The sequence below is a fragment of the Nematolebias whitei genome, chromosome 11 (assembly GCF_014905685.2).
Source record: "Nematolebias whitei isolate Nwh7 chromosome 11, NemWhi1, whole genome shotgun sequence".
Classification (NCBI taxonomy): Eukaryota; Metazoa; Chordata; class Actinopteri; order Cyprinodontiformes; family Rivulidae; genus Nematolebias; species Nematolebias whitei.
The window spans coordinates 20,634,041-20,653,815 of NC_056508.1; the positions used below are offsets into that span (position 1 = coordinate 20,634,041).

The 19,775-nt window shown below is 40.9% G+C and overlaps 1 protein-coding gene across 1 annotated transcript in view; it reads left to right on the forward strand.

Moving 5' to 3' along the window:
• The window catches only part of rbm38 (RNA binding motif protein 38), a 30,155-nt gene that overhangs the window by 8,472 nt on the left and 1,908 nt on the right, over window positions 1–19,775 (forward strand). The window contains exons 2-3 of the mRNA XM_037683845.1: window positions 621–744; window positions 3,833–3,887. Coding sequence (XP_037539773.1) covers window positions 621–744; window positions 3,833–3,887 — 179 coding nt within the window. The remainder of the gene's footprint in view (window positions 1–620; window positions 745–3,832; window positions 3,888–19,775) is intronic.

Consider the following 19,775-nt stretch of genomic DNA (forward strand, 5'->3'; position numbering starts at 1 on the left):
AACCTATGCGTCAGAAAAGATCCGGTCTCTGGGTGGCTGCCCTGTACGTCAATCATAGGTGCTGTTGTTTGCTCATGCATGGTGACCTATGTGTCAGGTCTCAGATTGGCTAACCTGTATATCAATCAAGTGACGAATTGCATGGTGAAGATGTATTGATAGGCTGACGTCTGTTTAAAAGAAAAATTAAAAGAAATAAAAATAAAAAAAAGTCTGACATCTATTTCGCCATGTGATCTACTGAAATTGCCTATGTGATCGACCGGTAGATTGAGATCGACATGTTGGGCGCCCCTGCTCTGCACAATATAAAAACATTCATACCCCTTGACTGAAAGTTCTCTTAACAGTAAACATACAAGTTTCATATTCATACATTAACAAAGAATAAATTAACAGGCAGTAGTTCACAGATAAATACAGTGCTCAGATTTACAAAAACTAAACTGATAAGCGTCCATGACTAGTTCCAGACTCCTGCAACAAAAACTGAAAACTTCCTTGCAAATCCATCAGCATTTGTGCACTTCGGTGAGATACAGACATCAGCTTTCGTGTTGTTGTGATGTTTTGGCTTTAAGAGTTTTCCAAGAGATGTTAATCAGCAGTGCTGCCAACAGGTGACCATGATGGACCGAGCAGCGGCAGAGCAGGCGTGCAAAGACACAAACCCCATCATCGACGGCAGGAAGGCCAACGTGAACCTGGCATTCCTCGGAGCAAAGCCTCGCAGCTCGCACACAAGTAAGTTATCAGTCATACTGGGGTTAGTTTAGACTATTTTTTTATCCAAATTTGATTAAATATTTTACAGTACTACTGCCCTTTCAATTCATAAATGCAAAACTGGATAATTTTTCAAAAAGAGGGGGAAAAGTTAATTAGGTATAAAGCTGGAATCCATATTTTCTTGCACATTTCACTCACGATGAGTTTGGTAGCTGTGTGTTAACAAATATAAGCAAAGCATTTTAAAAACCTTAATAAATGTAGGAATGTTTTGGGGGTTTTGTGTATTTTTGCTTTTACTCAACATCTGCTCTTTGCTGCAGCCAGCTGGGTTGCAAACTGAGGAAGTGCACAAAGTTTTTAGGTTTTGAATGAGCGGTTCTTATACGTTTGATATTCGTTACTTCACGGTTTGACTTTCGCGGACTTGCTCTTTGCGGTTTTTCAAGTACGATTGGACATAACACACAATTGGCTGATGAGCCGCATGAGCAACATGGATCGTTTATTTAAAATAAATTATTTTAAATGATTTAGCACCTGGGCAGCATGGTGGCCCAACTGGTAGAGCTGCTGCCTCTCAGCGAGCAGGTTACCCTGGTTCAATTCCCGGTCCAGGGGCCTTTCTGGGTGGAGTTTGCATGTTCTCTCCGTGCATGCGTGGGTTTTCTCTGAGTACTCCAGTTTCCTCCCACAGACCAAAAACATGCATGTTAGACTGATTAGAGTGAAAGAATGAATGTTTATTTTCGCTTTTCTCTCTATGTGTCCCTGTGATGGACTTGCAACCTGTCTAGGATGTACCCTGTCCCTCGCACAGTAATTGCTGGACATGGGCACCAGTGAACCTTGTGACCCAAAAAGAAAGATGTGGGTAAAAGATAATGGATGGATGAATTTAGCACCTGTGTGGAGCCCACAGGTGCAGCGAGAACCTCCCTCCTGCAGCATGTCATGATCTCAACTCTCTGCCAGCGCTCTTTGCCACGCCCACTTCTCTGCTGCAATCACACTCATGCTTATCACCTGTGTCACTCCCAAAGCTGCTTTCCCCTCTTCAGCGTCCTGATGGTTTGCCAGAATCTCCTTGGACCGTGAGTCTTTATCCAAGGCCTCACCACACTCCTTCCACATCCGAGCTTTTGCCTCAGCAACAGCCAAGGCTGTGGACTGCTTGGCCCTCCGGTACTCCTCAGCTGCCTCCGGAGTCCCACTGGCCGACAAGGACCGACAGGACTCATTCTTCAGCTTGACAGCCTCTCTAACCTGAGGTGTCCACCACCAAGTTCAAGGATTGCCACTGTGAGAAGCACTGACAACCCTGCGGCCACAGCTCAAGGCAGCCACTTCAACAATTGAGATGTGGAACATGGCCCACTCTGACTCAGTGTCCCCCGCCTCAGCTGGAATGTGGTTCAAGCTCTTCCAGACGTGTGAGTTGAAGATCTTTCTGACTGGTTCTTCTGCCAGGCATTTCCAACAAACCCTCACTACATGTTTGGGTCTACCGGGTCTGTCCCGCATCTTTCCCTGACTTCTGAGCCAACTCACTACCAGGTGGTGATCAACTGACAACTCAGCTCCTCTCTTCAACCGAGTGTCCAAAATGAACGGCCACAAATCGGATGACACAACTACAAAGTCAATCATTGACCTACGACCTAGGGCGTCCTGGTGCCAAGTGCACTTATGGACACCCTTATGTTCGAACATGGTGTTTGTGATGGACAAACTATGACTAGCACGTGGGAGGGAAGGGATGGGGGTGGGGTGTTCTACGTGTTCTGTTTTGTTGTTTGTTTAAAACCAAAAAAAAAAATACTTAGTTTAAAAAAATATTATAACTAGCACAGAAGTCCAACAACAAAACACAGCTCGAGTTCAGATCAGAGAGGCCGTTCCTCCCAGTCATGCCCCTCCAGGTCACACTTACCCACATGGACATTGAAGTCCCCCACCAGAATAAAGGAGTCCCCGGCTGGAGCACCTTCCAGCACCCCCGCCAAGGACTTCAAGAAGGTCGGATATTCTGAACTGCCATTTGGCACATAAGATCAAACAACAGTCAGAGCCCATCCCCTCGCCTGAAGGCATAGGGAAGCTACCCTCTCATCTACCAGGGAAAACTACAACACACAAGCACCAAGTCAGGGGGCTAAGAGTAGACCCACACCAGCTCGGTGCCTCTCACCACGGGCAACTCCAGAGTGGAATAAGGTCCAGCTCCTCTCAAGGAGATTGGTTCCAGAGTCCATGCTGTGTGTTGAGGTGAGCCCAACCATATCTAGTCGATACCTCTCCACCTCACGCACAAGCTCAGGCTCCTTTCCCACCAGTGAGGTTACGGTCCATGTCCTAAGAGCAAGCTTTGGTAAGCCAGGGTCAGAGCGTCAAGGTCCCTGCCTTCGGCCACTGTCCTTGGTGTCATGCACCCGACTCATATGGCCCCTCCTGCAGGTGGTAGGCCCACAGGAAGCTTTTCATTTACTTTATTTATTTATTAGATCTAACCACTTCCTCACGTTTCCCCTCTGAGGTCTGATTGCACATCAGTTCTCCTTTGCTGCTGCTTTTAAATCTTTGCTGGAGTACAGTCGAGCGTAGGTATGAGCGACAGTTGGTGGCACCAACAACAATTGGCTGTTATTCTGGGCCTGGTTCTGCTGATGGGAGATGGCAGTGACTGGTGATTTGTTATTGTGTGACAGAAAAAGATATGGAGAGCGAGAGGGGATGGGACTGTTAGGAGCAAGAAATAACAGCAACACTGTCTTGTATTTGTCAGGATGAAGACACAAAGAAGTACATGTTAATGTAAGTTTAAACAAAGGACAAGTAGTGGTGAAATCGTGGTAGTAGAGTTAGAAACAGGGTGAGAAAGTAGTGAATAACCGGATGAGTAAATCTAAGAGAGGCAGTTCTTCCTAATAAAGCAACAAGTTCACGCACACATTTGTGAGCGGTCATTGTTTGTCTGAATACCAGCCTGTGATCCTAGTTTGTATTCTAATACGTGAGAAACAAGAATAAAGAAAGCCAGCTCTGTCTGTGCTGTTCATTTCTCTAACATCCCTCCTCTGTGTGTGTATCTGTGTGTGTGCAGCTCTCTCTGTTGGAGGTCAGCAGATCCATCCTACATGGGCTCAGCGGCATCACGGGTAAGGACCCAGACTGATCAATACTCCTGTTCCCACCTGTCTGTCCCCCTCACCTGCCTCCTCCTCCTCAGCATTTCTATCTTCCATCTTTGAGGCTCGTGAACACTCGGTCTTGAGTTGCACCTTGGCTGTGGTAGTTCGCAGCATAAGAAAAAGCTCCACTCATTTCTGTTGTCTCCTCTTCTTATGCTCCGGTAAACGCTTCAGAAGCTCATATCTAAATTTTACTCACGGATCAGTTGGGCTTCATTGAAGCTAGGAGGAATTTACACATTACACACTCATCCTCACCCAGGAAAATGTCTCCTATGAGTCAGCCTGCAGAGGCTGATTGGAGGAGACATCAGGACTTCAGGAAATCAGAGCTGGGGTTTCACAAGAAATAACATTTCTTGTTATTGCGAGTAGCCAGAAAACATTGTTAGTGATATTAATGTGCTTGCTCAAAGATAGCGTGCTTTGATGTTTGCTGTAAATAATGTTTTCCATGCTCTCAAGTTAAAGGAATAGTGCAAATCTTTTGAACTGTGGTTCTGTGGAAAAATTACAGACAATATCTTACCTGTTTTAGATGGTTTCATAGCGCAAATGTTTTCTTCAGATACCTTTACGTAGTCTTAAATGCCTCATAGTAATGTTTTTTTTTTAAATTAAATTCTGTGATTATTTTTCCGTGCTAATCAGCAGCAGCAGCTAGCTGTTGCATTTCTGGAGCAGCCTGGGAATCTACTGGCAGTAATATCTTGTTTGTTGTAGAAGCAGTGTAATGTAAAAACAGGAGTAGTGTAAATATTTATAAAACAGCATAACTTATGATATACATACTTATGATACAAAAAGCTATTTAAAAAAACAGGAGAGATTTGAATTAGCCATTAACTTTTTTTAGAGCTTTTTTTTTTTTTTTGAAGATATGAACTTTAAACACTAATTTCTCTTCTTTAGGTTTCTAATGTCAGAAGCTTAAATATGGTTTAAACTCTCAGAATTCTGACACTCTATTAAGAAGTCACAATAAAGTGCAGATGAAAACATTTGGCACTTAGAACCTGTCCTTTTTAAATAGATAAAATCTTTTTCTATTCTTTGTGAGTTTCAAATGTTTTGTAAGACACTGAAGAGCATGATGGAAAGCTCAGTGTGGTCCACATGGAACAGACTATAAGATGAACCAAGAATCCCGATGAACCTGAAGGAAAATATTCATAATTTCCTGTGTAAACATTATTGACACCCAGCATTGTTGGTTGAACTCAGTTGTATAAACTGACTCTTACAGACCACAAAAAAGGTTGAATCATGTCATCTGGACTTCGTTTTTTTTTGTTAAGAAGAAACGTTTCGCCCCTCGTCCAAGAGGCTAAACGTTTCTTCTTAACAAAAAAAAACGAAGTCCAGATGACATGATTCAACCTTTTTTGTTGTTATATACCTGGATGACTGAGAAAACAAACTTTGTGTTTTTGAAACCATTAGTGAAAAGGCCAGACCTCAGGGGTATCTGAGGCAGGCTTGAAACACAAGAGTCAGGGTGGCTTCTGGGTAATACCAGATGGCTAGGCCTCAGACTGACGAAGCCTCTTGGACGAGGGGCGAAACGTTTCTTCTTAACAAAAAAAAAACGAAGTCCAGATGACATGATTCAACCTTTTTTGTTGTTATATACCTGGATGACTGAGAAAACAAACTTTGTGTTTTTGACTCTTACAGAGTTACTGTGTACCACTGCTGAGATGATCTTACACATTGTGAAGCATCCGTTTATAATAAAACAGCTGCTTTTCTATAGTTGATCTTGTTTTTTATTTTTTGATTGGCATTGTGTGAAGCTTTACCCGCTGGATCTTCTATATTTTAGAGGTGTTTTATGATACAGGAAGCCATGAATCAGAAAAGCTCTCCTCTCTGGCTCTCTGCAGGCTGACATGTTCAGAAGTTGTGGCTACAGCAAAGTCCATTAAAAACCAAAACCGTTCTGAGTGCTATTAATATTACAGTCCTCAGATTGTGAATGAGGGATGAGGGGATTTAGGCTGACCCAGATGAGTCTATGAATGAATGATGAGGGTTCATCAACTTCCTGGATAAGGATGGATATTTAAAGCTGAAGGGTTTGGTCTCTTATTCTCTGCTTCCAGAAAAGACTCACGCCTCTCAGACTGAAACAAAGAAGAAACACCACCTGACAAGCAAACTATCAGAACACACCCACAGGGCAAACATGCATTCAAAACACCTTTTATATAAACACTCATTAAGATGCTCGTAACGGATCAATCCATCCATTCTTTTTTACTTATCTCTGCTGTCTGGTTCACGGGGGAGCTGGTGTCTATCTCCAGCAGTCACTGAGAAGCAGGGGACATCCTGGACAGATCGTAAGTCCACCACAGGGACACAGAGACTAAAGAGACAAACAACCATTCACTCTCTCACTCACACAGGAACAAATTAGAGTTACCAATTAGTCCAACATGCATGTTTTTGGTCTGTGGGAGGAAACCTACAAGTGCACGAGGAGAACATGCAAACTTACCCAGAAAGACTTCAGGTGGGAGGCGAATCTGTGACCTTCTGGCTGAGATATGATGGCTCCAACCACTTCACCGCCGTGCCGCCCCTTGTAACAAATGTTCTTTTGTTTGGTGTTTTACTTCTCGCCAACCCCTGAAAGATGAGAGATGGGAGATCATGTTTTTGTCCGTGGGAGTGGGTGTGTCTGTGTACTGGACAGATTTTAATGAAAGCTGCAGAAGATAATCTTTGCATTTATCTCTACAATTGATTAATTTAAATCAACTCATTTTATGATAGCCACCACAGCCAACTAATCATAGAAGATACAACAATTCAGTCAATTTTATAGATCCTGAGCTCAGTATTAGACATGTAGTGAATGATAGTTTTCCCCAACACATACTCTGAGTGCTAATCACACAAAAACTTTGTTTAAAATTTTGGTATTAACAATTGGGGTCACCTCTGTCTGTCAGGAAAATATCTCATAAACCACTTAAAGATTTCAATTAAGCTCTTCGAAAATAATCATCAGATGTTCGTCAACTTTTGGAATCGAATCGATTCAAATGGCTGGCACAGTTAATGAACTTTAGCCAACACAAAAATATCAAAAAGTCAGTCAGTTAAACAAATACTGAGCTAAAGTTTGGTGTGATAGTAGCTCAGACAGATCCCAGCAGATCTCTGAATATTTTTATTTAAAACTTGCATTAAAGTTAGTCATGGAGTTCCTCAGGGTTCAGTGCTTGTACAAATACTCTTTATTTTATATATGCTTCCATTAGGTAGTTATTATAAGTTATTAAACGGCATGGGATACATTTTCATTGTTATGCTGATGATACATAGTTATATTTGTCCGTGAAACCCAATGAATCCAATCAGCTACTTAGACTACAAGCATGTCTTAAAGATTTAAAATCCTCGATGACCCTTAATTCTCTGCTTTTAAACTCAGACAAGACTGAGGTTGTGGTTTTTGAACCTGAGCATCTTAGGAATAATAAACTTTGCAGTCTTTCACAAAGTCTAGATGGCATTATTTGTACAGTGCCATGAGATAACTTCTGTTGTGACTTGGCTCTATATAAACAAACTGAACTGAATTGAATTAAAGACCGTGGGTAATACGCAGTCCTTCAAGGAAGACCAGTTTCTTGATTCTGAAATGTTATAAAAGATTCAGTTTCTATGAATGTGCAGTTTGGACTAATCTAAAAACTCAAAGCTAACCAACACTCTGGAATGTACAACAAGGAAAAAGTACTCATGACATTTTGGAAGACAGAAAGTCAGATTGTGGGCATTGAAATAAAATATAATAATAGTGAAAATAGGATTTACATTTAGAAATAAAATGGAATGGAAGATATATATACACATATATCTGAAGTAATTGATGAATATTTGAAAAAACTGGCCTCATACTGTTTTTATTTTTTGCTGTAAATGAACTACTTCACTTTACTTTGATAGATGGACTGAACTAGGAGCAGATGGAGTAAATAACTCAGACTGAGCTACAAGGATGTTGTTTATTAACTCTTAACACACTGAGCTGTTTCTGCTGTTTGTTCCACACCTCCCTAAGTGAGGACAGCTTTTTGTGCAGCAGAAGCTCCAAATGGACCAAAACAGATGATGTCTAACAAAACTAGAAGGAAAAGCTGCATTCTCTGAGAAAAGCAGCATGTCTGCTGAATATTGTTGGAGCTCAAAATAAACAGCTGAAAATAAGCCAAACCATAGCTGAAAGCTAAAATGAGCCAAACCAGTCAGAAGCTGAAGCAAGCAAAACAGTAGTAAAAAGCTAAAATTAGCACAACAGTAGCTAAAAGCTACAAATGCCTAAAGTCACAATGACTTAAGCGATTAGATGCTACAAAGTGTACAGAAGATAAATCAGCCTTCAATAAAACAGGCTTTTAGAAATCTCACATTGATTGTTTAGGTTTTAAATTTAATGTCATTTGATGTTTTATGTTTATGAAATATCTGCTGCTCTGATTATTTATCTACAGCTTTGTTAAAGTGGGTGAAATGCTCCTTTACAACAGTTTTACTGTGTTCATTTAATATAAAACAGGCCACTAAAGATCAGTTTGTGGTTTGATGATGAAAAGATGCTTCATTTAGGGAGAACTCTGAAGCAGGAGGAGAAGTGATACCAGGACTTGGTTGTGGCGTTCATCTCAGGAGAACTCGGTGCTGCACAGCTGCAGGACGGCTTGAGCTTGAACACAAATGACCACTTCACTTTTTCTTTCCTCTTTCAGTAACCGTCAGTCAGAAATACCTTCTGTTTGTCTTTTCAGAACAAAAAGGCGTCTCTGCTTCGAAGGAGGCTGAATATGAACTATTGACTGAATTTTATTTTGTTTTTTTTAATAATTCTATCAAATAGGACTAAGCATACATATTTAAAACAACTAAATAAATCCTAAAGGTTGTGAGATGTTTCTATTGTCGTGTTGCGTGCGCACAGGGCCCATCTGTCTCAGCCCCGTCTGCTCGCAGGCCCAGTGAGAGTTTGACATCATCAGAGTGACTGCAGTCACATTTCAGCTTTTCTCAGCAACATGACAGACTGTTAATAATCCAAAAATAATACATTGACACAAAACAAAAACTGTCCCTGTCTTCAAATATTACATACAGATCGACACAGTTTTACATGAAATAAGAGAAATTTTAGCTGCACAAACACTTGACAGAGCCTGGCTGTGTGCCAAAATCATTGGTTGTCCACGTTTACAATAAGGAAGGGAAAAAAAAAATCAAGAAAATATTATTTAATAAGTATCCTGCACTTACCGGTATATGCAATGTTCTCAGTCGGCCATCTTACGGCCTGTTTGGAGTTTGTAAGCTGCTGAGTGTCCGACTCTTTCATGAGCTGCTCCAGTGGAACTTCGTTGTTCTCCTCCTCTTCCTCCTCATCAGACTTTGCAAGAGAGGCACTCGCAGCATATTTAAGGCTCCGGGACCAAAGCAGAATTTTTTTTACTGACCTTAGTACAAGTACACGGTATATTGTTCTTTAATGAAGCACCATCATGACCAACATCATTCTGAAGGAAGGGACAAGTTTTAACAACTTTTCTTTAGTTTACTTTCATATCATTTCAGTGTTTTCAGATATATGTTTTAAAACACAAAGTATTTTGCAGAGTATAAATTATTTTAAAATAATTATTTAAAAGTTTGCCAGACTGACAAATTTCTCCCCTAAAATGACTTTTTCATTCAAAGGGATTTTATTTACAGGCTTTTGGTTCATGTAGTAATTTAATAGTATTTAATGTTCATGTTTGATCATTTATTAAATTACATTTATCGCAGTACAATTACCTCAGTTTGGTTCCAAATATAAACAAGTTTAGCTCATCCAGACAGCCACAACACCTTATTATTATTAAAACACTGTAGAGATGAATTTAGCAGATATTTATGGTAAACTACAAAACAGCTGAAACTGACTCAGAGAACTTCTCGAGTCTGGAGGAAAAATTAAGTTAAACAGAGACACACATCTTTATTAAACCTGGGACATATAAATACTCATTTTTTTAGTGTTATTATTGTTTAATTGTCAGAATCCAGCCAGCTCTTGTCAAATGTGGGACATTTGGGTGTCCCGCCCCTCCTTATGTGGGACAAGGGACATGATGAGTAAAGTCTGGGGCTGTCTCGCCCAAATCAGGACAGTTGAAAACACCTTTTTTCCCCCTTTAATTTCAACAGATGACGGAAACCCGTTGCGAGGACGCAGGACAGGATGAACTAACCCATGTCTTGGTTGTCCACCGACAACCTTGGGACGAGATCTGGTTGTCTGAGACTAAAGTAGGTTGTCTCTGACAAACGGAAACTGCTTATGTCAACCCCTGCTTATAACAAACAATTTGTGTCACAGTTATTAATTACACTGTAAACACTAAAAACATTATTAAGAAGTTACCATGTGTTGGATAAAGAGCCTATTTGTCCTTTAAATGAGCTCGAGTAGAACAGTTTTGTTAAATGTTGACCAGCTTTGATGAGCAAATGACTAGTCTGAGCAGGACCAGAGTGGACTACTGCAGTTTCTTCAGTTTCTCCAAACTGAAGTGGTTCAGACAGCTATCTGCAACAGGTAACATATTAATTGTTCAAATCATCTCCATAGAACCCCACTTTAAAAAAAATCTGAACTGTCACTTTACTGAATTTACCAAACTGGAGACATCAAGTTGAGCAAGAAGCCAAACGTTTGATTTCTAAGATGAATAAAAAGTGTAGCACTCGTTCTTGTGATATATAAAAAAAGAGTCTTATAACGTCTATAAATGTTTAATATTTCTGAAGTGTTCACAGTTTATAAAACATTTATAAATCATTCATAACACCAACACAGACTTTGCTGTTTTTACACAAATATTTAATTAAAACGTGTTCAAACCTCGAGAAAATAACGAGAGATGGTCATTTTGTTGCCAAGACAACGACTGATAACCAACCATAGAACAGATTTTATAAAATATATTTTCAGGAGAAACGTGTTTTTAACAGAACAAATATATTTTAATTAACTCTGTTTTTAGCTGTGTGAAGCAGCCTTATCCAACAGACAATAAATTATTTGTTATATCATGACAATCGGAATAAGAAGTTGTTTTGATGTTTTATTTATAATTATACTTTAGCCCTAACAAACAGCCATTAGTACGAGTTAAACGAGAGCCGCTCTGTGAGTTGAGTTGGCCCGACAGAACCAGACCTCCCGTCTCCTCGTTTTCAGTGAACCCAACAGCTGCTGGTTGTCTCTCCATATTTAACACAGACATGGGTTTCCTCTCATCTCACAGGAGCAGGAAACTCTAATAAACAAGTTTACTTCACTAAACGTCAAACTGAAAATCTGCCTGAGCTCGTCTGGAGGCGTTTGGTTGTGACATTGTAAATATCAAAGATGAACTGGAACAAAGCACAGCTCTGTCGGCTGTATTGTTTTTTTTTTTAACGTATAGCATCATATTTTAAGAGGATACGGTGATGTGGCCTCGATGAGCAGCTGGGAGGCTCCAGGTGGAGGTGGGAGGTGGAGGGGTGTCTGTCTCCTGCTGTTTGCCTTGAAACAAGTCACATTTGTTTAGTTTCTGAACATTTTTCTGTGTTTTTCTTGAGAAAAGGAAAGAAAAGCAAGAGGATGGATGTGTGTGGTAAGACGGGTTTAAGGTGGTGTTGGCTGTGTGGGGGTGGGTACTTCCTGTTGAAGCAGAGGTTTTGGGTTGGGAGTCAAACAAAAAGTAGCACAGTAACAAACTGACAGTAAGCAGGCTTCAATGTTTGGGCCACATATGTGTCCATTTCTGATTTAGTTTCAAATCATTTCAGAGAGATTTCATGTTTTAAGGTCAAGAAAACTGAGCAGCGTAGTTTAAAATCAAGAAAGCTCATCAGAGACTCTACTTCCTCAGGCGGCTGAGACGAGCTGGTCTGGGAAGCTCAGTCCTCACCTCCTTCTACAGGTGTGCAGTGGAGAGCATCCTGTGCTCCAGCATCAACGTGTGGCATGGAGGCTGCACAGCTGCAGAAAGAAAAGCTTTGCAGAGAGTGGTGAAGGCTGCACAGAAGACTGTTGGAGTCAGTCTCCCCACCATCACAAACATCTACACCTCCAGATGCAGGAAGAGGGCCACCTGCATCATGAAGGACCACACTCACCCAGCACACATACTTTTTGTCCGACTCCCCTCAGGAAGGAGGTTGAGGAGCATTAAGTGTAGAACCACTAGACTGAGGAACAGCTTCTACCCTGAGGTTGTTAGACTCATGAATCTCTAACTAGAATAATCACTGTGAAAAATCACACCATGTTGCTGCTGATCTGGTTCATGTTACTGCTGATCTGTTTCATGTTACTGCTGATCTGTTTCATGTTGCTGTGTTCATGCGTGCTCATCTGCTCACACAGACTCATGTTCTAGCTGCTGTTCGACGTAATGCTTTTATTAGGGACGAGGCCGATCCGGTATCGTATCGGCCTCCGATACCAGCATAATTTACATATCGGATTTTTCCGATCCATGATGCACGTCTGTGTCTGATGACGTGCTCTGCAGGTTGGCTTCAAATTATGGAATGAATTTCCTGAACGGAGGCGTGTTTCATGAAACCCAGAGTAATAAGACCCGCCTCACATTCAGGAAATCCATTTCATAGTTTGCAGCCAGCTAAACGTGAGTGAATACGTGTGGACTGAGCAGCACTGTGGCTAACAGCTAAACAACTTTTCATCGTAACATGTCCGCTGTGTGGACGTATTTTACACTAAACACCGCAAGACAGCAACGTGCAATGTCTGCAGAGCCGCTGTACCGAGAGGGGGAAGCTCAATTCAGTCGTGACATACAATGCATCGAACTTAATAAACATTTGAAAAAAGCACCACATGAAAGCGCACGAGGATTATTTAACCAGGCACTGCGGTAACGGTAGTTTTACATTGGGTGTTAGAGCTCCGTGGCTTCAGCGGTGTGTTCCTCTCCTTCAGTCCGGAGCAGACAGTGATTTCAGTCTGTCTGTCTTGTAAAAGAAAATTATATATGTATAAAAAAAAAAGAAACAAAAACAGCTACATTATAAATCGATGTAAAATACTAAAAACAGGAACATGTCTGTGTTTATGCCATGAACATAGCAGATGTTTGAAGCCATTTAATCACTTTAGTATCCACTTTAAAGCTAGGAATAAAAAACAAACATGTTTTGTGTTAGCTGGATTTAATTCTAACTTTGAAACTTATCCAACATTAATAAAACTTAACTCAAGTTGTCTTTTTGGACATGCATGTATATATTTGTACAAACTGTACTTGAGAGGAGATTATTACAGCCTCATAAAATCAGTTATGATATCGGAATAGTATCGATATCGGCTGATATCCAGATGTAGGTATCGGGATCGGATAGGAAGTTAAAAAAATGTGGATCTGTGCATCCCGAGTTTTTATGCTATTAGTGCATTTTTAGTTTAACATTGTTCTTAGTTTGTATCTTAGATCTTATTACTGTTTTTCTTTTACAATTTATACTTTTATTGGATGTAACTGTGACCCTGTGTACACAGTTTTGTTCCACCACATGTACCACATGAACGACAAATACTTTGAACTCTGACTATGTTTACGTAAATGAACACGGCAGTATAATTAGAAGCACGTGGTTTTATTACGCACACCTAAACTCATCCTTGAGTATTACCTTGTATTTCCAGTGAGTTCTCTGTGACCGAGTCGTGATGGTTTTCAGTAAACATCACGTGACCCTGTTTGATGGAACTGAAGAGCCACGACTTGTTTACAGACAGTACTGAGTGTCCAGAGCTGGTGTTGGCCCACCCTCCCTCCAGCCGTGCGTGTTTACCAAGAAAGGACGCATGGGTCGTGTGTGTGTGCTTTCGCTCTTTGACTCGCCCTCTTCTCCGTCCGTCCTCCGAGCTGTTAAAGGCACGAGGGTCCTGAAGGATGACAGACGCCTGACTTTGACTGTGCAACACACACACACGGAGTTTTTTCTGCTATGTAGTTTTTACTTTCTGTCGCTTTGAAGTGAAGGGGGAGGCAGGGAGGGGGTGAAGATGGCTGTGAGGGAGTAAGACCCAGAGCAGGAGGGAGACGGGAGTGAGTGGAGGTTACTCTGCTCCATGGCTCCGTTAGTGAACGTTCACCGTGCAGCTGCACCAGTCAGCCCTGACACATCCTCTGTGAAGCTGCTCACTACAACCTGCAGTGTTTATTACGTGCTTTTATTCTCGCCTTTCACTTTCCCTGGAATAATTCAGCTGTGATTCAGAGATCGCCCCGTGCACGTTTGGCTCCGTCTCCTCTGTGCGTATTTCTAAATGTGTGTTTGACAGTCGGAACCGATGAGAGGCGAGGCGAACGATAACCCTGTCACATCGGATCAGTCAGGCCGATGCGCGCAGGCGGCAGCATCGAACACTCGCGCCAATGACGCGGCGCTCCTGCTGCAGGAGACGGGACAACCAGAGGACAAGGAGGAGCTTTGTTTGGACATTATGTCCTGCTGTCTGTCATCAGATACTACCTCAGTCACCCTCTCTTTAGCCACAACGTCCATGTGCTTATTTATTTATTCAGGTTTACATCACCTGTCTGAAGTCACTGGTGTTGACTAACTTTTCTTTAAAAAAATGTAAAAGTCTTTGAATCAGGATTTTAGTTCTTGGACATTTTTGTCTTGATTTAAGGTTGGCCTTTTTAATATGAATTATAAATAATTCAAAAGGGCGTATAAGTTAAATATTAATTATAATTTTTAAAGTTGTCAAAAGCTTTCCTGTTGGGTGAACGGCCATGATCATCCATGGCTTTGACAGTGTTAGACAGCTTTGTTTCATCTTTTTACCCTTTTGCTCCAGCTGTTCTTCTATAATGAAAGTTAGATTATTTTGTATGAACATATTGTTCCTGCAGCTTGGTTGCAGAAACTGTAAGATGAGATATTGTTGCTGCAACTCATGAAGGGTGCTAACGGCAGTCATTCGATAGTTCTGCTGTTATTTGTTCCTCTCACACAACTTTTGTCTAAACGATCCTCTTCAGAGCTTTGTATCACAGACTTGTCTCAGCTCAGAATGTTTCTCTTCAAAACTGGAAGATTTTACATAAAACATGAAAATTTATTTTTGTAGCAGCCAGACTTTTCTGCCATTTATGGTTTAGAGGCGTCAGTTTAGATTAAGGGTCCCCAAATGGTGAACTGCGGTCCAAACCCGGACCCAAACAAAGTTTTATGTGGACCTGTTAAACTCCAAAGAAACTGTGAACTTCTTGCTCATTTTTCAGAATAAATTTTATGCAACGCAGCTTTTCTAGACATTAGAGGAGCTTAATTTACCGTACGGTGGCCTGGTTTCCCTCCTTGTAGCGTCTCTCTCTCTGCAGTCGAAGAGGTAAGAGGCTGGAAAAATCAGCATAGCTGTCACTAAAAAACAAAAGAGTGGACTGACCTACAGAGTTTATTCTTCCAGTGGAGAATAAACTGGAAAAACTGTTTTTTTTTTTCCACTATGGGAGTGAGCTGTTTGTGGGAGTGGGTTTGTTTGCTGGCTCCTCAGATTGAGGAAGACCTTTGGATGAAGGATGAAATCAGAAAAAACAAAAGAAGCCGTCCAGATGACCTGCCTGAACATTGTTGGATTACTGAGCATGAACTTTGATGTTCCTGTGGAGAGTTTACAACCTGTTTGTCTCTTATGTTCAGAAACTGGATCTACCTGAGAATCATTTTTATGTAAGTGGACTTTGCTGAATTTTAATTTTTAAAAACTGGTTTAGCTTATTTTAAAAGTAAACTAAAAATTACTGCTGTGCTTCATAAAAGAGAAACTGGGATTTAAGGCAGCTGCATTGATACTCTTTAAAATTTCTTGAGTAATTTAGCTTTTTTTTTTTTTATGTTTTGATGCAAGTGATCAAATCCACAGAACGGACCAGAGCACCACTAAAACTTACTGAAAACACGTGGACGTAATTTACAAAGTGATCCTGTCCCTAAAGGATCTGAATCTGAGGAGCTGCATTAAAAACAACTTTTAAATATGATTTGGGTCATAAAAGATTCACACGCTGCAAGGTCAGATGAGGTTAAAGAGGCGTTATTTGTGGGTGAATGAGTTTTATTTCAACACACAGACCTCTGGCGACACTCGAAGGCACGTGCTGGTGTCTGTTGTATATACAGCAGCAGAGCGGCTGTGAACAGGCCTCGGCTGTGAACGGGCCTCGGCTGTGAACGGGACTCGGCTGTGAACGGGCCTCGGCTGTGAACGGGACTCGGCTGTGAACAGGACTCGGCTGTGAACAGGACTCGGCTGTGAACAGGCCTCGGCTGTGAACAGGACTCGGCTGTGAACAGGCCTCGGCTGTGAACAGGACTCGGCTGTGAACGGGCCTCGGCTGTGAACGGGACTCGGCTGTGAACAGGCCTCGGCTGTGAACAGGACTCGGCTGTGAACAGGACTCGGCTGTGAACAGGACTCGGCTGTGAACAGGCCTCGGCTGTGAACAGGACTCGGCTGTGTTTGTTGTGAAAGCCCGCTTGATCCTTGCTCTGCTTGTGTTTAGGGGGAAGCAGCTGCAGATGAACTCTCGCTGCTCCTTTCACCTGCTCGGGCTCAATGATAAGTTTACTGTCAAGGTAATGGGTTTGCCCGTGGGCACTAATGAGAGGAGTGTTAAAAACCGTCATGTTCTGCTGTAAGCACGGCGGCGTATCCGGCTTCCTCTCATGTGACGGCTGTGTACGTAGCTGAGGCGTTCAGGTTAAGTGGGCGGCCTGAGGCAAGGGCACGACTGAAACAGGACAGAGTGCTTTGTCTCCTCACTGTCGCAGTATTCATCTACATCTGCTGTGGCTATGTTTGAGTGCGTACACGTAAAGTTGTACTTTAAAACAATATATGTTCACTTTGGAACGATGACTAAAAGGACTTTTTTCACACAGTTTTGGTGCCATGTTCTAATTAAATGTGAACACAGGGGAGAAGATCTATTTTAAGGCAACGGATGATAATTGAAATGAACCTCTGATGGAGTCAGTGTTTTAGATTTAATGAAAAATATACAGAAGTAGCACTTTATATATGTTACAATGAGTTTGTGCACAATGTCTTCATTATTTTTTGTTGAAAATGTCAACAATCAGTTCAAAACACAAAGTAAAACCTCTAATTGCACTTTTTTTTTTACGTTTGATTTCCATTCATTACAACGGTAATCTCCAAAGTTTTTAATGAGGACACCTAAATTTAGTCTGTAACAGAATATAATCCAGTCAGTACAGTTTTAAATCATCTTAGTTTAGTTTGGGTAAAACTCTAATCTGGTAGCATGCTTGTATTTACCGTATTTTCCGCCGTACACATCTCACCGCCCTATAACTCGTATCAGTCCAAATATGTCTAATAAAGTGGAAAAATCCATTTAAATATGTCGCTTCACCGTATAAGTTGCATCTATTATGAGTCACCGCTGACAACCCAGAAACATGGGCCGGTGTTGTGCCAAAAATCGATAGGCTGCCAAATGGCGGCCGCGGGAGCGTGCACGGAAGGACTTTAACAAGAATTTAACAAGATTAACACTTAAAAACAATTATTTGTTTGCTCGAAATTATAGTAAAGGTGTGTCTCAGTCTAACTTTTCCTTAATAAATGCACTTTAACGGTCCAATCAGCTGCATTTCAAAAGCCGATATGCGGAAGTAGGCGCGTGCATGGGAGGACTCGCTGTGCATTTCTTCAAAATTTAACAAGATAACCACTTAAAAACAATTATTTGTTTACTCGACTTTATAGTAAAAGTGTGTCTCAGTCTAACTTTTCCTTAATAAATGCACTTTAATGGTCAAATCAGCTGCATTTCACCGAGGTGGCACAGTGAAATGAAGCTGATTTAACGGTTGCTCCAGGCGAGCTGGACAAAGGTGGCAGGCTTGGGCAAGCCAGTTGTGTCATTAATAGCCACTTTTACCTAATACATGACACAACAGCATGCCATACTACTCGAGTGCCATCTAGCGGTACAAATGGTAGTGTTCAATATTTTCAGTCAGAATGAAGGAAGACGGTCATATCTCAGCCAAAAATTGGTTTATAAATATGGGAAATAAAACATAAGTCACAGGGCATGCAGATTATGAAAAAAACGCGACTTATAGGGCGCAAAATACAGTATAATCATAAAACTATATATAATGTAATTTATACTGATTCTACATACGATAATATACAAATAAATGAATAAATTTGTTGGAATCAATGAAAAATCAAAATATTATGTAGTTATTGCACATATGGTTCAATCCTTTATGTTGCTATGTTTTAAACACTAAAATAGACATATATGGTGGTCATATATATAGTATATATATACATTCATGTTTTCTGGGGGGGGGGGTCCTCATATTTATTTTAGAGCTTCATAACGGCTCTCATATCATCAGAGTAATTTTTATTTGATTTAAACCTTTATTTTATCAGGAAAGAAATCCATTGAGATTATTACCGGTAATCTCTTTTACAAGGAAGTCCTGGTTATCATCTGTTTTTGGTGATTTTATGAAACAGTAGCAGCTGGGGGGTGGCGCAGAGGTCAGAGAAGAAGTGTCGGTGATCAGAAGGTTGCTGGTTTGACTCCCCAGACCGACATCAAAATGTGGGTGGGAAAGGTGAAGCACCCACACCTGCCTCTCTCATTGTTTGTCCCACCCTGGGCCCCTGTGCAAGGCCCCTAACCCACCCCCCATCCCCCAATCCCCACATCTACTCCCCCGGGCGCCCTAGGTAGCAGCTCTCTGCTCCACACAGAGGGCTGTGGTTGTCGGGAAGGACATCCGGCGTTAAACAAATGCCAATTTCTGTGTGAGTTGGTTCACTGTGGTGACCCCTGAAGAAGGAGCAGCTGAAAGAAGAACAAACAACAACACTGTAGCAGCTACATTTTCTGTAACTTTCTAAAGAAATATTATATTTGACCTGTCAGACATCTTTTAATCACTTGTCTGTGTTAACGTAAGGTGAGTCGTGTTTATCTTATGTCAACATTTGACTAGTTAGTTACTCACTTTACAAGATTCAGTTCAAAGCTAACATTATTGTTTAAACTTCTCATCAAATTAATGGCACCCAAAGGGAGTGAAAGTCTGCAAAGTTTGTTCCTAAGATCCAAAAACCAAGACCTCTTGTCTTGTCTGAGTTTAAAAGCAGAAAACTGTGTTTTCCAGGTTTTTATGTCTTTAAGACAAACTTGTAATCTAAGTAACTGATTGGCTTCATTGGGTTTCACAGATGAATATAACTTTATCCTGCGCTGTCTAATAACTTTACCTAATATGCTGGTGAAGATTCTCAGTCATCCAGGACATGATCAATTCAAAAAGCGTTCAATACAAAAACAACTGGACTTTAGGGCTGCAACTAACAATTATTTCAATAATCGATTCATCAGTCGATTATTTTTTCGATTAATCGATGAATCGGTGGGGAAAAAAACGTTTTAATTTCCACCCCTTTATTCCAAAATTGAACATTTGACTGACATAGAAATTCACACAAAAAACAGGTTGCTATTTTACTATTCTGTTAGTAAAATATTGAATAAAAAATAAAAGTTAGTCAAAAGCTTAAAAAAATAAATGTACACAAAAATATAAACAAATGTGTTTTTGTACCTGCACAATATGTAGCTACTTTGTAAAATGTGTCATTGAGGGAAGAGTGTAACCTGGATTAAAAGTGTGGATTATTGTAACTTGGATTAAAAGTGTGGATTATTGTAACCTGGATTAAAAGTGTGGATT